Below are 18,234 nucleotides of genomic sequence, written 5' to 3' on the forward strand. Positions count from 1 at the left end.
TCCAGCCCGGCACCGCCTTCCTGTCCTGCAGTCTTCTTCTTGTCCTCTCCGCCTCCATCCTACTCCGACCTATCACCCTCCCCTTGACCTCTTTCCACCTATCCCATTTCCCACGCCCCTCCTCCAAGTCCCTCCTCCCTACCTTTTATCTTCTCCTGCTGAACACTCTCTGCTCATTCCTGAAGAAGGGCCTGTGCCCGAAACGTCGAATCTCCTGTTCCCTGGATGCTGCCTGACCTGCTGTGCTGTTCCAGCAAGAGAACAAGGTAGGACTGATAAATTAAACTGCATTTATTTCAGTGCAAGAGGCCTAACAGGGAAGGCGGATGAACTCCGGGCATGGTTAGAAACATGGGACTGGGATATCATAGTGATTATTCACAGGAATATCCTCCCTAAGTACAGCCATAATGCTATCCATTATCAAAAATGCTACTCCCCCTTCTCTCTTGTGACCCCCCCCCTTTCTATCCTTTCTGTAGCATTTATATTCTGGAACATTTAAGCTGCCAGCCCTGTCCATCCCTGAGCTGGCAAATGGGACTAGATTAAGCTGTGATATCTGGTCGGAATGGATGCATTGTACCGAAAGGTCTGTTTCTGTGCATTCCAACTCTGTTTCCTGTGTGCTAACCAGTTCTCAGGCCATACTATCATATTGCACCAATTCCATGTGCTTTGATTTTGCACAATAACTTTTAAAATGCTACTACATCAAGAGCTTTCTGAAAACCCAAATACACCACATTCATTGGTTCTCCCTTATCAATTCTGCTCAAAACCTTCTATTGTTAAATATCATTTCTTTTACGTAAATGCATTTTGGCTTTTATGTAACTTCATTGCTGTTTTCTAAGTGTTGTTATTACATTATTTGTAATAGACTCCAGTATCTTTCTGACTATCCATGTTAGGCCAGCTGATCTGTAATTGCTGATTTTTCCTCTCCTTTTTTAAATAATGAGATTATACTTTGCCACTCTTCAACCTGTTGGGTATGTTTCAGAATCTTCAATTGAATTTTGTTTTATTGTTTTTCCAGGGATGCAAAGAAGCAGAGTGTATTGGTGAAAGATGAGTCTCTAATCACTATATTATCAGGTACTTCGGCTTTGATTTCTATTTATTCATATTTTGTACTCTTAACTTTAAAAGTAGGTATGAACTTCTGCTGATATGGAGTCACTGGACTCAAGACATTAACTCTGTTTCTCTCAGACCTGCTGAGTTTCTCAAAAATCGTTTTAATTCAGTTTTCCAGCATCTGCGGTTCTTTGTTTTAGGTATGACATTTGTGACAAAGATTTAAGTAGAAACTCCTCCCATTTTTCTTCCTCAACCATCTTCTGTTTCCCTGCAATGATCTCGTGTTCTGAAACTTCTATTTTTCATTTGATCACATGTGACACATTCTCACAGTTGGGTTAGTCCATTTTACTATTCTGTTTCAACCTGAATCCTTGCTGTCTTGAGCATTATGCTGAATTCAGATACGTGGACTCAAGAACTTCCTGGTGCAACTTCTGAATTCAGGGGCAAAATTCAGGAAAATGGTTCCAACCCACAGCTCAGATTCCTGAACAGTACATTAATGCTTTCTGTTCATAAAGCTTTTCCAGTTAATATTGTAAAGTTGCAGCTTCACTGTGGCATAAGGGTCAACTATTCAATCCATCAGTCTTTCTTTTCTGTTATAGCCAATTTCTTTTCATTTCCCTGTATCATGTAACACCCTTCCATTTTATATAATGGGTAAAAACAATGACTGCAGATGCTGGAAACCAGATTCTGGATTAGTGGTGCTGGCAAATCACAGCAGTTCAGATAGCATCCGAGGAGCAATAAAATCGATGTTTCGGGCAAAAGCCCTTCATCAGGAATACAGGCAGAGTGCCTGAAGGGTGGAGAGATGAATGAGAGGAAGGTGGGGGTGGGGAGAAAGTACATTTTATATAATGTACTATTTGGGCTCATTTCAATACTTTTTATCTTTACAGCTGGACTGCAGTTTTCATAAGTAGTCATCAACAACAGATGTTATAATGTGTATTCATAAAGTGTCTTAAATATGTATTCATAAAGTGTCTTAAAGCGTTTCATATAGCCCTTCACAGAAAGGATATGGGAATTGAGCCAGAAAAGGGAGCAATTGGAAGTCACCAAAATTATAGTTGAAGGGTGGATTTTAATGGAGGAAAAAGGTGAAGATGATGAGGGATTTGTGAAGGGAATTATAGAAAGTAGGTCCCATGCAGCTAAAGGCAATGAAGCAAAAAAAGTGATCTGAATCAGAAGCACATTTGATATATGGAAAATGTGACTAAAGCAATTTCTGAGCTGGAGAGTGGGTAAGACCATTTTTTAAAAACAAAAATCAAGATCAAGACAGGGAGTTTAAACTTAATGTGTTGGGGAGTTGGAGGAGTTTGGTTGGCATAGCAGAGATGATGGGCAAGCGGGATTCAACTTGGAAAGGTCCAAAAGAAGTAAAATATTGCAGATGCTGCAAATCTGAAATAAAAATTGAAGGTGCTGGAGAAAATCTGTGACGAGAAACAGTTACTATTTTGAGTTTAATGAATGTTTAAAGTAGATCTTGAATAGGATGCATGTACCGGAGTTTTGCCCAAGTTAGAGTTAATGTGGAAGATCATTGAAATAATCGGTTGTTGAGATGCCAGAGATGAGTTGGACCGAAGGGTTTGTTTCCATGCTGTACATCTCTATGACTCTAAGTGTACTCTCAGTGTTTAAGGGCAAATAAATGCTGTGGTAGGTCAAATGTGGACAGTATACAGAGGTGAAGGTGAGTGGGGTATTTATATTGGGAAAATATGGAGTCTGAAACAGTTCAATTCAGGAATAAAGCTTCCTTCAATATTCGGATGGTATAAAGGTTAGCATTCACGATTTCTTTTCACTACCACTTTTTCTGAGGGCTTGTCTCTCACTTATTTTAGTGAGAAGGCAGTCTTCATGCTAACCAAATGACAGCAATTTCTACATTCGCAAGAGTAGGCATGTTTGCCTTATTAATAACTCAAGTGATTCTCTTTCTATGGAATGGATTGGACAAGGCTATACCTTTAGTTCCTTTCCCTTAACCTTGGATAATCTCAGTCAAGTGAGACCTCACTGGGCTGTTTGTCAATTACACCTGGTTTGTAATGACACCCAGCAAGCTGCTTTGATTACTCAAAATAAAATGGCTGTCTTTTTTTTGCCAGTGCAGTTTCAGTTCTTTTTTGTATTTTCCTCTGCATTTCCTGTGCATCTGTTTCTCAGCAATCAAATTAAGCTTGAGGAAAGCAAACACTGTTCTTAATATCCTCCTCCACATCATCACCTCCTTTCCCCCACCAACCAGTACCGTAGCACCACATCACAGATAACTAGCAGACATTGAATTGTTGACATGTACACCTTGGTTTACAGGCCAAGCCCTCTGGTTCTCCATCACCCCATATGGCTTCCTGTTCCCAGAGTTTTCTAGCCTGGCAGTTTTACAAGCAGATTTAACTGAGGCATCCTAACAACCCATTTCCAAATAAAGAAGAGCAGAAACACTCCAAGCCAAGACAAATCCAGCTAAATAGCAGGTTTCCATCAAATCCTGACCAAACGAATTAGCTGGTGATTATCTTATTGCTGTATTTGAGGAACATTTCTGTATGCAAGCTGGCTATCCTATTTCTTACATTACAGCAACAACTACATAGCCTATCAAACAAAATGCTAGTGTTTGGAGCAGTCAGTAACTCTGTACAATGAAATAAAGGACTTAAATCTTCACATGAGGAGAACAGTTCCACCCAAACATTCTCACGCAAATCATTGAGGTTCCCTGGTATAACAGGAATCTAAGGACCTTTGATCACCTGCCCTGACAGCTTTTAGTATTTGGAGTGGTCTTGTGGGTAAACCCTGGACTCATAATTTCAGTTGTCTGTATTCTTCAGTTGAATTTATACCTTGGGACAAAATATGTTCTGGAACATATTACTAGATGTAAGATATTAGTTCAGAAAAGATTTTGTTTTGTATTTGATAAATTACATATTTTGGCATTTTCCATCATTTGGCACTTTCGGTGAAAAGCCCAGTCTTATATTGAGTATTATGGACCCAAAGTGTTATTGCCAAAAATGTAATTGTTATGACAAGATTAGAGACATTGTGTTCTCCTCCGTCACGGTTGCTCAATTAATCACATCTGAGTCAGGAGTTTGTCGTTTTCCATTTCCTCTACATGACTTGAGCATAGAAGTATAGAATCTGTGTCAGAGATGCTGCTGGCTTTTAAATGCCCCCCCGAACTCCCCATGCGTGCGCGCGCGCACACACAGATATAAAAGATCCAACAACACTGCATTAAAGCAGAGCAAGGAGCATATCAGTGATAATTATCAGTTTCTGATGATTACTTTGTTGTCTGTGAAATCCCCAAACTGGCTATTGCCTTTGCCAAATTACAGTGACGACTGAATTTAAAGTGTTTTGTTGGCTACGAAGTGCTTTCGATACCCTTCTGTCATGAAAGAGGCTGGACGAAATGCAATCTTCCATTTTCCTCACCTTCCATCTTGACACCCTGTATAGAGCACATTTCCTGAGCGACATCCACCAGCCAATATCCTTTGGATCAAGGAATGGGGAACACAAACTCACCAACTGGTACACCCACAGTGAAAATAGTCCTTGCTAAACAGGTTCAAGAAAATCCAGGACCTCACTTACAAACTGTTTTTGCACTAGTGGAGAGATAGAAACAATGCTGCAAATTACCAAGGAATGTCCCCGCTATAGAGTAGTTGGCAGACTGATCTCCTTAACATCGGCAAATGAGGAAGTTGTCAGTTGCCTTTGGTGATTTGCAATGGTTCAATCAATAATTTTGAAAAATTTGTTCTCAAAACGTGACCATTGCCGGCTGGAGAACATTGACAATTTAAAAAAAAAGTTGCAGGCAAAGCCATCTGTACTTGACAGTGAATATCAAATTTAAGGTAATTGTTAATGGCCAGAGTGGAGATGCACTTGTTATGCTAAAAGAAAAAGTTGTATCATCTGCAATGAACTGCCTGACAGGGTGGTGGAAGTAGATTCCGTATTAATATTCAAAAGGGAATCGGAAATATACTTGGTAAAAAAGTTATGGCATTAAAGGAAACGATCTCTGTTCCTAATGCAGATAGTTACCATGATCCATATGCACACACGCCGTTGCACCGGTGAAGTGATGCCAAAATAATATTGAATTTTGAACCAGTGGTAACATTTGGTAAAAACACAGTAATGATAGTAATCAGTTTGTAAATGTTGTTGCAACAAGAGTCTGTAGTTTCAATGAAAAGACTTAATTGTCAGTCAACATCGTACTGCACCTGTACAGAGTCTAAGCTATTTAACAGTCAGCAGAAGTGCTGATCTGCAAAGACATTTACAAACTGTTGCTGTGTTTTCCACAATATTACTAATTTAGAATTTAATGTAAGAAATGTAATGTGATCTGGCTATTTGTTTGCTGGTTGGAATGATTTTTGGTGCGACCCCAATTGTTTCTGTCCCAATTACTCAAGCACAGCTTTGTCTCTCTCTCTTTTTTGCACTTGTGTACTGCAATGCTCCATCTAGTGGTATCATTGCCCATAAATTCAATCTGTAGAGAAGCAGCATAGGTCCTTCAAAGAGCTGCCATAGTCATAACAGTGTCGATAGGCACTCTCTTAAGTTGCAAAATTTGACAATACCTATGACTGCGTTATTGTCATGGTGTATTGCCAATAACAAGTTTCACTTGCAACCTAGACTTAACTGCCACAATCTTATCCATGAGAAAAACCTAGTTTTAGTGATTCCAAAATCAGCACTGGCTATTAAAGTGAAGTGTCTTGTAGGCGCCTGTCAAACGCTGTGGTGGAGAACTGATTTAGACAATGTGTAAGTTTGAACCCTTGTGTGCAATAAGGAGTGTTGGCTAAATGTAGGAGGGATAACATGAATCTATCACATTTATGATGTTCTGCTTCTAGACTGTGGAATTCATGAGACAGAGTGGTTTTAATACAAAATAGATTGGACTAAACAAGAAACATTTGCTATAATACGGAATGCACAATAAAAGCAGACAATAGCATTACAAAATTTACTCTACTCTCAGGCCAGCATCAAAGGTGCAATATTGTGGAATGTACAGTAATCCTTAATATAAGATGTTATACATCAGGGCTTAGTACAAAATATTCCTGAGTGCATTGCCACCCCTGACCATGTATGAGAGAATGTGGCCCAGTTTACTGAATGATGAATGCAGTGTAGTCGTCCTGCATGTTGTGTGAGCCCCACTGATGTAGTCTCTTGATTTTGAAAACTGTGTGTTTTATTAAGATTGTGGCTAAGCTTTGATGTATCTGACCTTTTGTCTGCAGGTAACGATACCACTATAACACAATCGCTGCTTACACACCATGGTGTCCCAGTGGTCACCCTGTCCAACGGCAAGTCATACTGCTTTAACACTTCCCTATGCACATGGTAAGGATTAATGGTTTGATTGGTCTCAAATTGAATTTTGATATTTTGGTGACAGGCAACCTTTGCACTTAATCTTAAGTTTAGAGATAAATACTGCTCGTTCAATGGGGATTTTGCATGGCTGGGAGGGTGGGTATTGTAAAAGACATTTTGGTAATTGATAAATGTATGGCACTATCAATTTATTTTTAGTAAACTGGATCTCATCATTCATCATTTACATACTGTGTATACTGAGTACTCATTATCACATAATAATATATGATTAGGGGCAGGAGTGGGCCATTCAGCATGGAAACAGATCCTTTGATCCAACCCGTCCATGCCAACCAGATATCCTAAATTAATCTAGTCCCATTTGCCAGCATTTGGCCCATATGTTGTAGTTTTACAAACCTCCAGCACCACCGCTGGCAGTTCATTCCATAAACACACCCTCTGCATGAAACAATTGTCCCCAAGTCCCTTTTAAATCTTTCCCCTCTTAGCTTAAACCTATGTCCTCAGGTTTTGGACTCCCCTATCCTGGGAAAAAGATCCTGGCAATTCACACTACCCATCCCCTCATGATTTTATAAACTTCTATGAGCCTCTGATGCCTCAGGGAAAAAAAGCTCCAATCTATTCAACCTCTCCCTACAGCTCAAACTCTCCAATCTTTCCTGCACCCTTTCAAGTTTAACAACATCTTTCCTATAGCAGGAAGACCAGAATTGAACCCCTCGAAGGTCATGGCTGATCTGTTTGTATATTGAATTTAATATTTCTATTTACCCCTGATACCCATTCCCCTTGCTTCCCAAGAATCCAAGACTATCTACCCCACCTTAATAATATTCCTCAATCTCTTTCTGAGGCAGAGTTCCAAATTTGCTTAACCTTCTGAGAGATAGCATCTCCATCTCTATCTCTGTTCTAAAAGGGTAACCACTAATTATAGAATCATCAAATCCCCACACTGTTGAAACAGGCCCTTTGGTCCAACAAATCCACACCAACCCCTTGAAGAGCATCCCACCCAAACCCATTCCCCTCTACATTTACCCCTGAGTAATGCACCTAACCTATACACCTCTGAACACTATAGGCAATTTAGTATGGCCAATTCACCTAACCTGCACATTTTTGGATTGTGGGAGGACACTGGAGCACCCAAAAGAAACCCATGCAAACACAGGGAATGGGCGGCTCAGTGGTTAGCACTGCTGCCTCTCAGCACTAGGGACCCGGGTTTGATTCCTGCCTTGGGCGACTGCCCTTGTGGAGTTTGCACATTCTCCCCGTGTCTGCTTGTGTTTCCTCCCCCAATCCAAAGATGTGCAGTTTAGGTGAATTGGCCATGCTAAATTACCCATAGTGTTAGGTGCATTAGTCAGGGTGGGTTACTCATTGATAGGTCGGTGTGGACTTGCTGGGCCAAATGGCCTGTTTCCACATTGTAGGGAATCTAAATGCGTAAACTTGACACAGACAGTTGACCGAGGCTGGAATCGAATCCAGGTCCCTGGCGTGGTGAGGCAGCAGTGTTAACCACTGAGCCACCATGCCGCCCCTATGTTGGGCAGTGAATATATTAATACTTCAGTGAATAGGGACATTGACATTATAACTTGGAGTTATAATCGGGTAGAGGTGGAGAAATAGTGTGGCAAACTAATTATGTTGTTGGGATCTCTATGCTTTCTAACATGCATCAGAGGTTCTTTAGCATTATGTGCCAATGTTCATTCTTTGAAGGATGTACCCAATTAGTTCTGCATATTCCTGCAAATACTTTCCTACCGAGTAATACCCAATTCCCTGGTGTTCACTGATTAGGATTCAAAGTCTTGATGCAGATCGGTGCAGCACAGCTGTTCTCACTGCTCATGGGTTGTGGAATGATGATTGTTGATTGTACCCATGACCATTTTGTTAGGAGGAAGGTCCCCTCCTTGATAACAAAATGCATACAGCTCAATCCTTTTGAGTCAAAGCTTTGAGATAGTTTTTTTTTTTACCAATCTATGTGTAACTGCTATGAGAACACAGCCCAACTGCACAAGTGGTATCAGGATGGTCAGAACATGTCATTTTTGTTATAAGAGTGCAGCTAAGTACTTCCAGAATCTTTTTGGTCTTCTATTTGCTTTGATGGGGATTTTTAATAGCATTTTTAAAATGCCATTAATCATTTTAAATTGAATCTTGTGATGAATGATCCGAAGCAGATCTGAAAATATCTGACTGAAACCACCGATCTGATTTGAGTAACTGGGGAAGTGTAACTGAACTGTACTTTCAAATAGACCAAACACAGCAGTCAAGCATCATAAATAGCACACTGGAGTATTTATTTGAATCAGATTTAAATACCTTATATGCCTGGGAGTTTCCCTTACTAAAAACAGTCTGTTTTGCGGCCAGCACATTGGTGCTGTTTGTAAAGATAACAGATTGGCCTTTCCGTGTAATTGCACTACACTGGATCCTCACAGGTGAATGACCAGTGAATGTGTCACTGCATATATGTCGAAGTCTACAGACACAAATACAAACCTGGGTGGCAACTTTCAAGGATCTATGTACCTGGACACCAAGATCTCTCTGTTCATCTATACTACCAAGAATCTTACCATTAGCCCAGTAATCTGCATTCCTGTTACTCCTTTCAATGTGAATCACCTCACACTTTTCCACATTAAATTCGATTTGCCACCTCTCGGCCCAGCTCTGCAGCTTATCTATGTCCCTCTGTAACCTACAACATCCTTTGTCACTATCCACAACTCTACCGACTTTAGTGTCATCCGCAAATTCACTAGCCCATCCTTCTATGCCCTCATCCTGGTCATTTTTAAAAATGACAAGCAACAATGGACTCAAAACAGATCCTTGCAGTACACTGAACTCCAGGCTGAACATTTCCCATCAACCGCCACCCTTTGTCTTCTTTCAGTGAGCTGATTTCTGATCCAAACTGCTAAATCACCCTCGATCCTATGCCTCGGTATCTTGGGGAACCTTATCAAACACCTTACTGAAATCCATACATACCACATCAACCACTTTTACCCTCTTCCATCTGTTCGATCACCTTCTCAAAAAGGTTTGTGAGGCACGACCTACTCTTCACAAAACTGTGTTGATTATCCCTATTCAACTTATTCCTTTCGAGATTATTATAAATCCTATCTCTTATAATCCTTTCCAACACTTTACCCACAACTGAAGTAAGGCTCACAAGTTTATAATTTCCAGGGTTGTCTCTACACCCCTTGAATAAGGGAACAACATTTGCTAACCTCCAGCCTTTTCCTGTAGACAATGACAACATAAAGATCAAAGCCAAAGGCTTGGCAATGTCCTCCCTGGCTTCCCAGAGAATCCTAGGATAAATCCTATCTGACCCAGTGGATTCTTTTTTTTTAAACATTTTACGCATTCCAGAATTGCTAACACCTCGTCCTTATGTACCTCAATCCCATCTAGTCTAGTAGCCTGTATATCCGTATTCTCCTCGACCACATTGTCTTTCTCTAGTGTGAATACTGATGAAAAATATTCATTTAGTGCTTCTCCTATCTTCTCTGACTCATGCACACCTTCCCACTACTATGTTTGATTGGCCTACTGTTACTCTAGTCATTCTTTTATTCCTGATATACCTATAGAAAGCCTTAGGGTTTTCCTATCCATCAACGACTTCTTGTATCTCCTCCTGGTTCCTCTTAGTTCTGTCTTTAGATCTTTCCTGGCTAACTTGTAACTCTCAAGCGCCCTAACTGAGCCATCACATCTCATCCTAGTATAACACTTCTTCCTCTTGACAAGAGATTCAACTTCCTTAGTTGACTCCTGCCTGACCGGTACATACTTATCAGGACCCGCAGTAGCTTTCCTTGAATAAGCTCCACATTTCAATTGTGCCCATCCTCTGCAGTTTCATTCCTCATCCTATGCATGCTAATATGTACCTATCCCTTTCCATCAATAAAGTAAACATAATAGACTAATGGTCATGATCACCAAAGTGCTCACCTACCTCCAAATCTAAAACCTGGCCAGGCTCATTACCCAGTACCAAATCTAACGTGACCTCGTCCTTTGTTGGCCTGTCTACATGGCCCTCCTGCACGCATTGGACAAAAACTGACCCATCTAAAGTACTTAAACTGTAGTATTCCCAGTCGATATTTGGAAAGTTAAAGTCTCTCATAACAACTACCCTGTCACTCTCACTCCTACTGAGGATCATCTTTGCTTTTCTATTCGCTACATCTCTTGAATTATTTGAAGGCCTATAGAAAACTCCCAATGGGGTAACCTCTCCTTTCCTGTTTTTAATCTCAGCCCATACTACCTCATAGAGTCCTCAAACGTCCTTTCTGCAATTGTAATACTGTCCTCGACTAACAGTGCCACACCACCCCCTCTTTTATCATATTCTCTATTCTTAATGAATCTAAATCCCAGAAGCTACAATAATCATTTCTGTCCCTGCTCTACTCATGTCTCTGAAATGGCCACAACATCGAAATCTCAGGTACCAACCCATAATGCAATTTCAAACCAACTTCTTGCTTGCCGGTGCCTTCTTGCGATCTTGAAGTCTTAATTCTGACTTCACTACTCTCAACCTCCCGTATACGTGAACTACAATTTTAGTTCTCATCCTCCTGCTGAATCAGTTTAAACTGACCCAAAGAGCATTAGCAAATTTTAATACTTCTATACTTCAATAAGTACAAATGCAACTCAGTTCAACTCAGCTGCACTGAACAATAAGAACCAGTAAGAGGACAAAGTAAGTGTCCAGTTATTCTTTCCTGGGAAAAGATATCACCATGATATACAGATGGAAGAGTAGGCCCCTTATCTATTTGTGTGACTGATCTTTTTTTATTAGGTTATGTTTCACAACCTTTGTGAATGATCTGATACCAAACCAGGGGTGATACAGTCCAATAAGATCAACTTGTGTTATTCACCTTCAGGCCTTTTGTCTCATTTGCATTGCTTTACTTCTCAGGAATTTGATCTCGGACAAACAGGACTCACTGGTTCAGTGTGCAGATTACCGCAGCTGTTTAACTTCTCAGGAGGCCATGTTGTGCTCAGGTCCATTGGCCACAGTACAAGGCTGCGGAATAAAGTAAGTGGCTGCATTGCTGATTTGTCCATCAATGCAGTAAAGAGACAACTAGCATAACGTTATTTGAATTTATTTGTTAATCTTTCCAAAGTTTTTGATTAGAAACATTCGTCCAATATATTTTCTATAGAAGTGGTCATATTTATTCCTCATGAACTTCTGCATTGTGATTGTACTGATTTCCAGTTTGATTTGAATGATTTTGAATTTATTTATTGTCACATGTACCAAGGCACAGTGAAAAGCTTTATCTTGCGAACAATACAGGCAGATCACATAGTTAAGTAGCATAGATAAGTAAATAATAGGTAAACTGTGGCCAAAACTAAAACACAGGTAGAGGTGACTGTTAAGAGTTTGAGAGTCCATTCAGTATTTTAACAACAGTAGGCTAGAAACTGTTTCGAAACTGGCTGGTGTGTGTGTTCAGGCTTCTGTACCTTCTCCCCAATGGTAGAGGTTGTAGAAAAGCATTGCCAGGGTAGGATGGATCTTTGAGATTGCTGGCGGCCTTTCCTTGACAGTGGGCCTGGTAGATGGATTCTATAGATGGGAGGTTGGCCTTTGTTATTGTCCAGGCCGAGTTCACTATTCTGTGTAATCATCTCCGATCTTGAATGGTACAGTTGCCATACCAGGTGGTGATACATCCAGACAGAAGGCTCTCGATGGTTCACCTATAAAAGTTGGCAAGGGTATTCGCCGTCATGCCAAGTTACCTCAGTTGCCTGAGGAAGAGGAGACATTGTTGGGCCTTTGTAACCAGTGCGTCTACATGAAGAGTCCAACAAAGCTTGTTTTGGATGACCACTAACAGGACCTTGACACTCTCCACTCGTTCCACCTCTGTGCTGTTAATATGTAGGGGTGCACGAGTGACATCCTGCTGAAAGTCAATAATTAGTTCCTTGATTTTGCCGGCATTGAGAGATAGGTTGTTCTCGATGCACCATTTTTCCAGGTCTTCCACTTCCCGACTGTAGTCTGTTTTGTCGTCATCTGAGATTCAACCGACTGGTGGTATCTTCAGTGAACTTGTAAATGGCATTATAGTCAAGATTAGAGTGGTGCTGGAAAAGCACAGCAGGTCAGGCAGCATCCGAGGAGCAGGAAAATTGATATTTCAGGCAGAAGCCCTTCATCGGGAATGAGGCTGGAAGCCTCAGGGGTGGAGAGATAAATGGGAGGTGGTGGGGCTGGCGAGAAGTTAGTTGAGAGTGCAAGAGGTGGATGGAGGAGGGGGTAAAAGTGATAGGTCAGAGAGCAGATAGGTGGGAAGGAAGATTGACAGGTGGGACAAGTCATGTAAATGACATTAGTCTGGTATTTGGCAATGCAATCATGGGTATACGGTGAGTACATTAGGGGGCTGAGTATGCACCGTTGGGGGGCTCCAGTGTTTAGTGTTTGTCGCTGATTGCGACCTGTGGGTCAGGAAATTGAGGATCCAGTTGTAGAGAGTGGGGCTTAGTCCAAGATCACTAAGTTTAGTAATCTACGTGATTGTGCACTTGTGTGAGCAATTTCTGAAACAGGGAATTTACCATCAACTTCCTGAAGTGACCTTGCACCTCAAGATGTTTGCAAGGCGATACAAAGGAATATGCATTGGTGGTGCTGCAATTTGTGTTCCTTCACTGTAAGTCAAATGGTGCAACAAGGCCTGTTCTCACTGATTATTGTGGGAATACCAATGGATGTTCTTCCTTGAACAGACCATTGCTACCCTTCTTCCCTAGGAACGGGAAGCAGACCTTGAAAGGCAGGAAGAGGATTCGGAAGATTTGACCATGGAAAAGGCACAGCTTCACTTTTCAGCCTGTGGCCTGAGCAGGTTACTTCACTTGCAAGTGGCCTCGCCGGTCTCCTTCCACCAGCCTTAAATTTGAAGCTGACAATGACTTCACTTCCACCGCATAGATGTATAAAGCAGTCAGGGGCAGACTAGAGACCAATGGGAGGGTCATCTGGGAAATTCTACAGGTTATCCCCTAAGAAAACCCTCCCGTGGAAAGTAAAATTCTGGGCCCTGTGATCTTTATGTGGAAGGATAAGGACAAAAATGTCCACAACTCAGATTGTGCCAAGGATGTGATTTCAGTGCCGGTGAGCTGTAAAGTCAATCTCTGTATTTTCTAGTGCTGGACGCCAGGCTGCCAGACTCTCCTCAATGCCTCATGTCTTACAGCGAGGGACGACGCTGGCTTATCTGGAAAATCAGGTGGCAGCTGCAATGACACTAAAATCTAGCCAGGAATACCGTCACTGGCTTCTCATCTACACCCGCTATTTAGTAAATGAAGGTAGTCTTGTTTCTCAAGTGTTTTGCCTTGGTTTCGTTGATTTTTTTTTTACACAGGTACTCTGCTAACAATTGTGTCTAATTGCAGGATACGAGCCTCGCTTAAGGGAGCTGTGCAAAGATTTGCTGGGCCCTGTTCACAGCTCTTCCAGTAGTCAGTGGGAGTCAACTGTCTTGGTAAGCACTAGGATCATTTAACACATCAGGCAGAGATTCCCACTGTGTGATAACAGTAGTAAAACAGTGGTATGTAGTGCAGTTATTATGTACATCGTCAGAATGTACCAGTACTTTTAAAGCAAGACAGTTGTTAGGTCTGCATAATTTCAGAAATACTGCTGTGTGTGCTGCTGAGTTTTTATTTTGTTTTGCTCAGTAAGCAATTTACTGGAACAAGACCAGGAAACCCCCACATGGAGGTAGCTGATCTCAACAAGGTTATGTGTTATGGGTTGACAAATGACCTTGACCACCTTTGGCCAGGAGGAAACTTGGAGACTTCCTACTTCTGATGGTTACTCTCCTGGAAGTACTTATTAGCATTGAGAACAAAACACATTCACATATTTAAAACTCCCTGTGAAGGAGCCAAACATAAATTACCACTGAGGAGTTGTAAGTGTTAGTGTAACCATATTCTAGCTAGGTATCTTCAGCTGAGAATGTGGTTTTGTATGGAGGGAGAAAATAGGGAAGGTAAAGGTCCAATTTTAACCAGTTCCCAAATGGACTGGGACATGTCATTTGCCTTTCTTCCCAGATCCAACCACTGTTCATCCTACTTCAACGGCATATCAGGAAATATTTTTGCATTAAAAATTAGGTGTTAAATACTTTGTTCTATTTATCTTAATCTCAGCAAAATTTGCTGTGTCAAGATGCGTAGTCATTGTTTAAGAGGGAAAGGCAGGTGTAGGACTGAAACATGTGACTGTGGTTAGGGATTGTGTGCTGCAGTCTGCTCTGTGACTGTGTGTGGGGGATTGTGTGCTGCACTCTGTCCTGTGACTGTGTGTGGGGGGATTGTGTGCTGCACTCTGTCCTGTGACTGTGTGGCAGGGATTGTGTGCTGCAGTCTGTCCTGTGACTGTGTGTGGGGGATTGTGTGCTGCACTCTGTCCTGTGACTGTGTGTGGGGGATTGTGTGCTGCAGTCGGCCCTGTGACTGTGTGTGGGGGATTGTGTGCTGCAGTCTGTCTTGTGACTGTGTGTGGGGGATTGTGTGCTGCAGTCGGCCCTCTGACTGTGTGTGGGGGATTGTGTGCTGCAGTCTGCCCTGTGACTGTGTGTGGGGGATTGTGTGCTGCAGTCGGCCCTCTGACTGTGTGTGGGGGATTGTGTGCTGCAGTCTGTCTTGTGACTGTGTGTGGGGGATTGTGTGCTGCAGTCTGTCTTGTGACTGTGGGTCAGGGATTGTGTGCTGCAGTCTGTCCTGTGACTGTGTGTGGGGGATTGTGTGCTGCAGTCTGCCCTGTGACTGTGTGTGGGGGATTGTGTGCTGCAGTCGGCCCTCTGACTGTGTGTGGGGGATTGTGTGCTGCAGTCTGCCCTGTGACTGTGTTCCAGATTAAAAGCAAAATGCGGATGCTGGAAATCTGATGTACAAACAGAAACTACTGGAGAAATCTAGCAGGTCTGGCAGCAGCTGTGTAAAGTGGGAGAGAGAGACAGTTACATTTCAGTCTGGTATGACTCTTCATTGGAATTGTTCCAAAGGAAAGTCCTGCTGATCTCAACACCAACTATTTCTTTCCCAGAAGTTGTTTGGCAGACAGGAAACAAAAATAGTGGGGTCTTTTTCTGACTGGCTGGCGCAGGGTTCAGAGTTTAGGTCCCAGCTATTCACAACAGATGAATTATTGATTTAGATGAGGAAATTATCAGATTTCCAAGTTTGCAGGTCACTCAAAACTGGGTAGGAGTGTATGCTGTGAAGATTGCAAAGATGATTCAGTGTGATTTGGACAAGTTAAGTAAGTGGGTAAGTACATGGCAGATACAATATATTGCGGATTAATGTGAAGTTATCCATTTTTGGTTGCAAAAACTGACAGGCAGACTAAAAGGATGGTGATAGATTGGGAAAGTGGGAGATGCAATCAGATCTGGGTGTCCTTGTACACCAGTCACTGAAAGTGACCATGCAGATGTAGCAGGCAAAGAAGAAGGCAAATGGTATGTCAGCCTTCATACCAAGAGGATTTGAGTACAGGAACAGGGATATCCTGCTGCAACTGTTGGGAGCCTTGGTAAGACCACATGTGGAGTATCGTGTACAGTTTTAGTCTCCTTATCTGAGGGAAGATGTTCTGACTATGGAGTGAGTGCAACAAAGTTTTACTGGCCTGATTGCTGGGGTCGTGAGACTGACTATGGGAAGAGATTGAATCAGTTAGGACTATAATCCATTGAGTTCCGAACGACGAGGAGGATTGGATAGGGTCCGGGAATCCAAAACCAGGGGTAACAGTCTAAGGATAAGAGGTAGTTCTTTGGAGATGAGAAATGTTTTCACAAGGGGTGAACTGCAGAAAGCAGTTGAGGCCAAAATATTGAATGTTTTCAAGAAGGAGTTGATGCAGTTCTTAGGGCGAAAGGGATCAAAGGGTGAAGGGAGAAAGTGGGAACAAGGTACTGAATAGTGTGATCTGTCATGATCATAGTGAATGGCAGAGCAGGTTTAAGTTTCAAATGGCCTATTCGTGCTCCTACATTCTATGTTTTTCCAGCAGTTTTTGTTTTATATATGTGAGTAAGAGATTGTGTGTTGCAGTCTGTACTGCGACTGTGTGGGATTGGTTGCTGTGGTCTTCCAACTTAAAGTCGTATCCTCTAGTCCTAGACTTCCCAACCAGTGATGCAAAAATTAAAGCTGCTGCAGATATTGAGCATTTATGTGAAAGGTCTTTTCATTCCAAATGCAGGGACTGCGGAAAAGAGAGCTGCTAAAGGAGATGCTCCCTGTGATTGGACAGAACCTCCGATTCCAGAGACTCTTCACAGAGTATCAGGACCAGCTGGACCTTCTGAAAGACAAGTAGCGCTACCCTGTAGTTGTTTTTGTTTGAGGATCTGACTGTGCTAGTTCTCGGGGAGACTTGCTGTGGTCAGCTGGTGACCCGTTTGGGAGAGATGGACTTGAGGATTTGGGGTTCGATCTGGGAGAGGCATCTGCGTTTAGTTCCACCAAGTTGGCCTACTCCAGGTTGTGACATTCTCATGGAAACGGCGTTGCTGGTCTGATTGCATCACTTCACAACTAGCGGCTGTGCAGTCCATGCACACACAGTTGACTTGCAGTGGTACTGCAGGACGTGGGTGACCAGGGGGCTAGTGCTCCACCCAGTGTTTGGTTGGAGTTGACCAAGATTGATGACTCTGCCCAACTTGTAATGTACACTGGTCCCCTTACTTACCAGATAGAGTGACTTCGCACCCTGTGCCCACAATAAGCTACCAAGTCCAATGCTGTATGACACTCAGCCGTTTACTGGTTGTTCCTTTCCACGGAAAAGAAAGGCAACACCGATGTGAAAGCCATCAGGCTTCGAGTCTTCTCAGTTAGAGGATGAGCCGCTGAGTTCAGACTTTTAACAGTGTAGTTTTCATTTTGCCTGATGTACTAAGTTACATATCTGTTTACTGTCTGTCATTGTTAAAAGTGTGAATGCGAGAAAGAGAAATTCTAATGAGTGACCATGAACATGGCAAAGTTGTACAGAAACCTAATCCACCCTTTGGTACCTTTTAACTTTATACAGGCAAATTTTTTGTTCATTTTTATAAAATAAAGATAGAATATTGTATGTCTGTTTTTCCCTGTTAGATTTCCAGAATTCCACCGAGAAGGCATCTCCCACGTAGGAATAAGTCTATTTATGTGTTACTGGGTTAGGTAAACAATACAGATTATACTGCTGACTTGAACAGTAATTAAAATTATGATAAATGCACCAACACTGAAATCACAGTAAAGCTATCTGAGTTTTGAATGGAACTCAAATTGATCGATTTGTTTACAATTGAGCAGCCGCAACCCAGTCTTGAAACCACAAGCACCTCAAGGATTCACATTTGACTTTTCAATATCCTGAATGTCTTATCAAGTCAGCAACTATGATCTGTGTATTGCAACGTAGCAACAGCACCCTCTGTCCTAACTCTTAAAAGCAGAACTCTGAAGTTTCAACCTTAAGCTACAGACCACTGACTGCATCACACATACCTCTTGTGGATGGCAACCCTTCTGCAATCCTGAGTTCTC

General features: G+C 42.0%; 1 protein-coding gene across 2 annotated transcripts in view; it reads left to right on the forward strand.

Annotated features, from left to right (window-relative positions):
• Positions 1-17,992, forward strand: part of LOC122562819 (protein HIRA) — a 107,495-nt gene extending 89,503 nt beyond the window's left edge. Inside the window, exons 20-25 of one of the 2 annotated variants that reach the window (XM_043716069.1) lie at positions 1,043-1,101; positions 6,429-6,534; positions 11,546-11,668; positions 13,808-13,971; positions 14,059-14,147; positions 16,895-17,990. In XM_043716069.1, coding sequence (XP_043572004.1) covers positions 1,043-1,101; positions 6,429-6,534; positions 11,546-11,668; positions 13,808-13,971; positions 14,059-14,147; positions 16,895-17,011 — 658 coding nt within the window. In that variant the 3' untranslated portion in view covers positions 17,012-17,990. Of the gene's footprint in view, positions 1-1,042; positions 1,102-6,428; positions 6,535-11,545; positions 11,669-13,807; positions 13,972-14,058; positions 14,148-16,894 lie in introns of both variants that reach the window. The other variant, XM_043716067.1, reaches the window with a different exon arrangement.
• The last annotated feature ends 242 nt before the right edge of the window (positions 17,993-18,234 follow it).

This window comes from Chiloscyllium plagiosum, chromosome 25 (genome assembly GCF_004010195.1).
Source record: "Chiloscyllium plagiosum isolate BGI_BamShark_2017 chromosome 25, ASM401019v2, whole genome shotgun sequence".
In the NCBI taxonomy this organism is placed as follows: Eukaryota; Metazoa; Chordata; class Chondrichthyes; order Orectolobiformes; family Hemiscylliidae; genus Chiloscyllium; species Chiloscyllium plagiosum.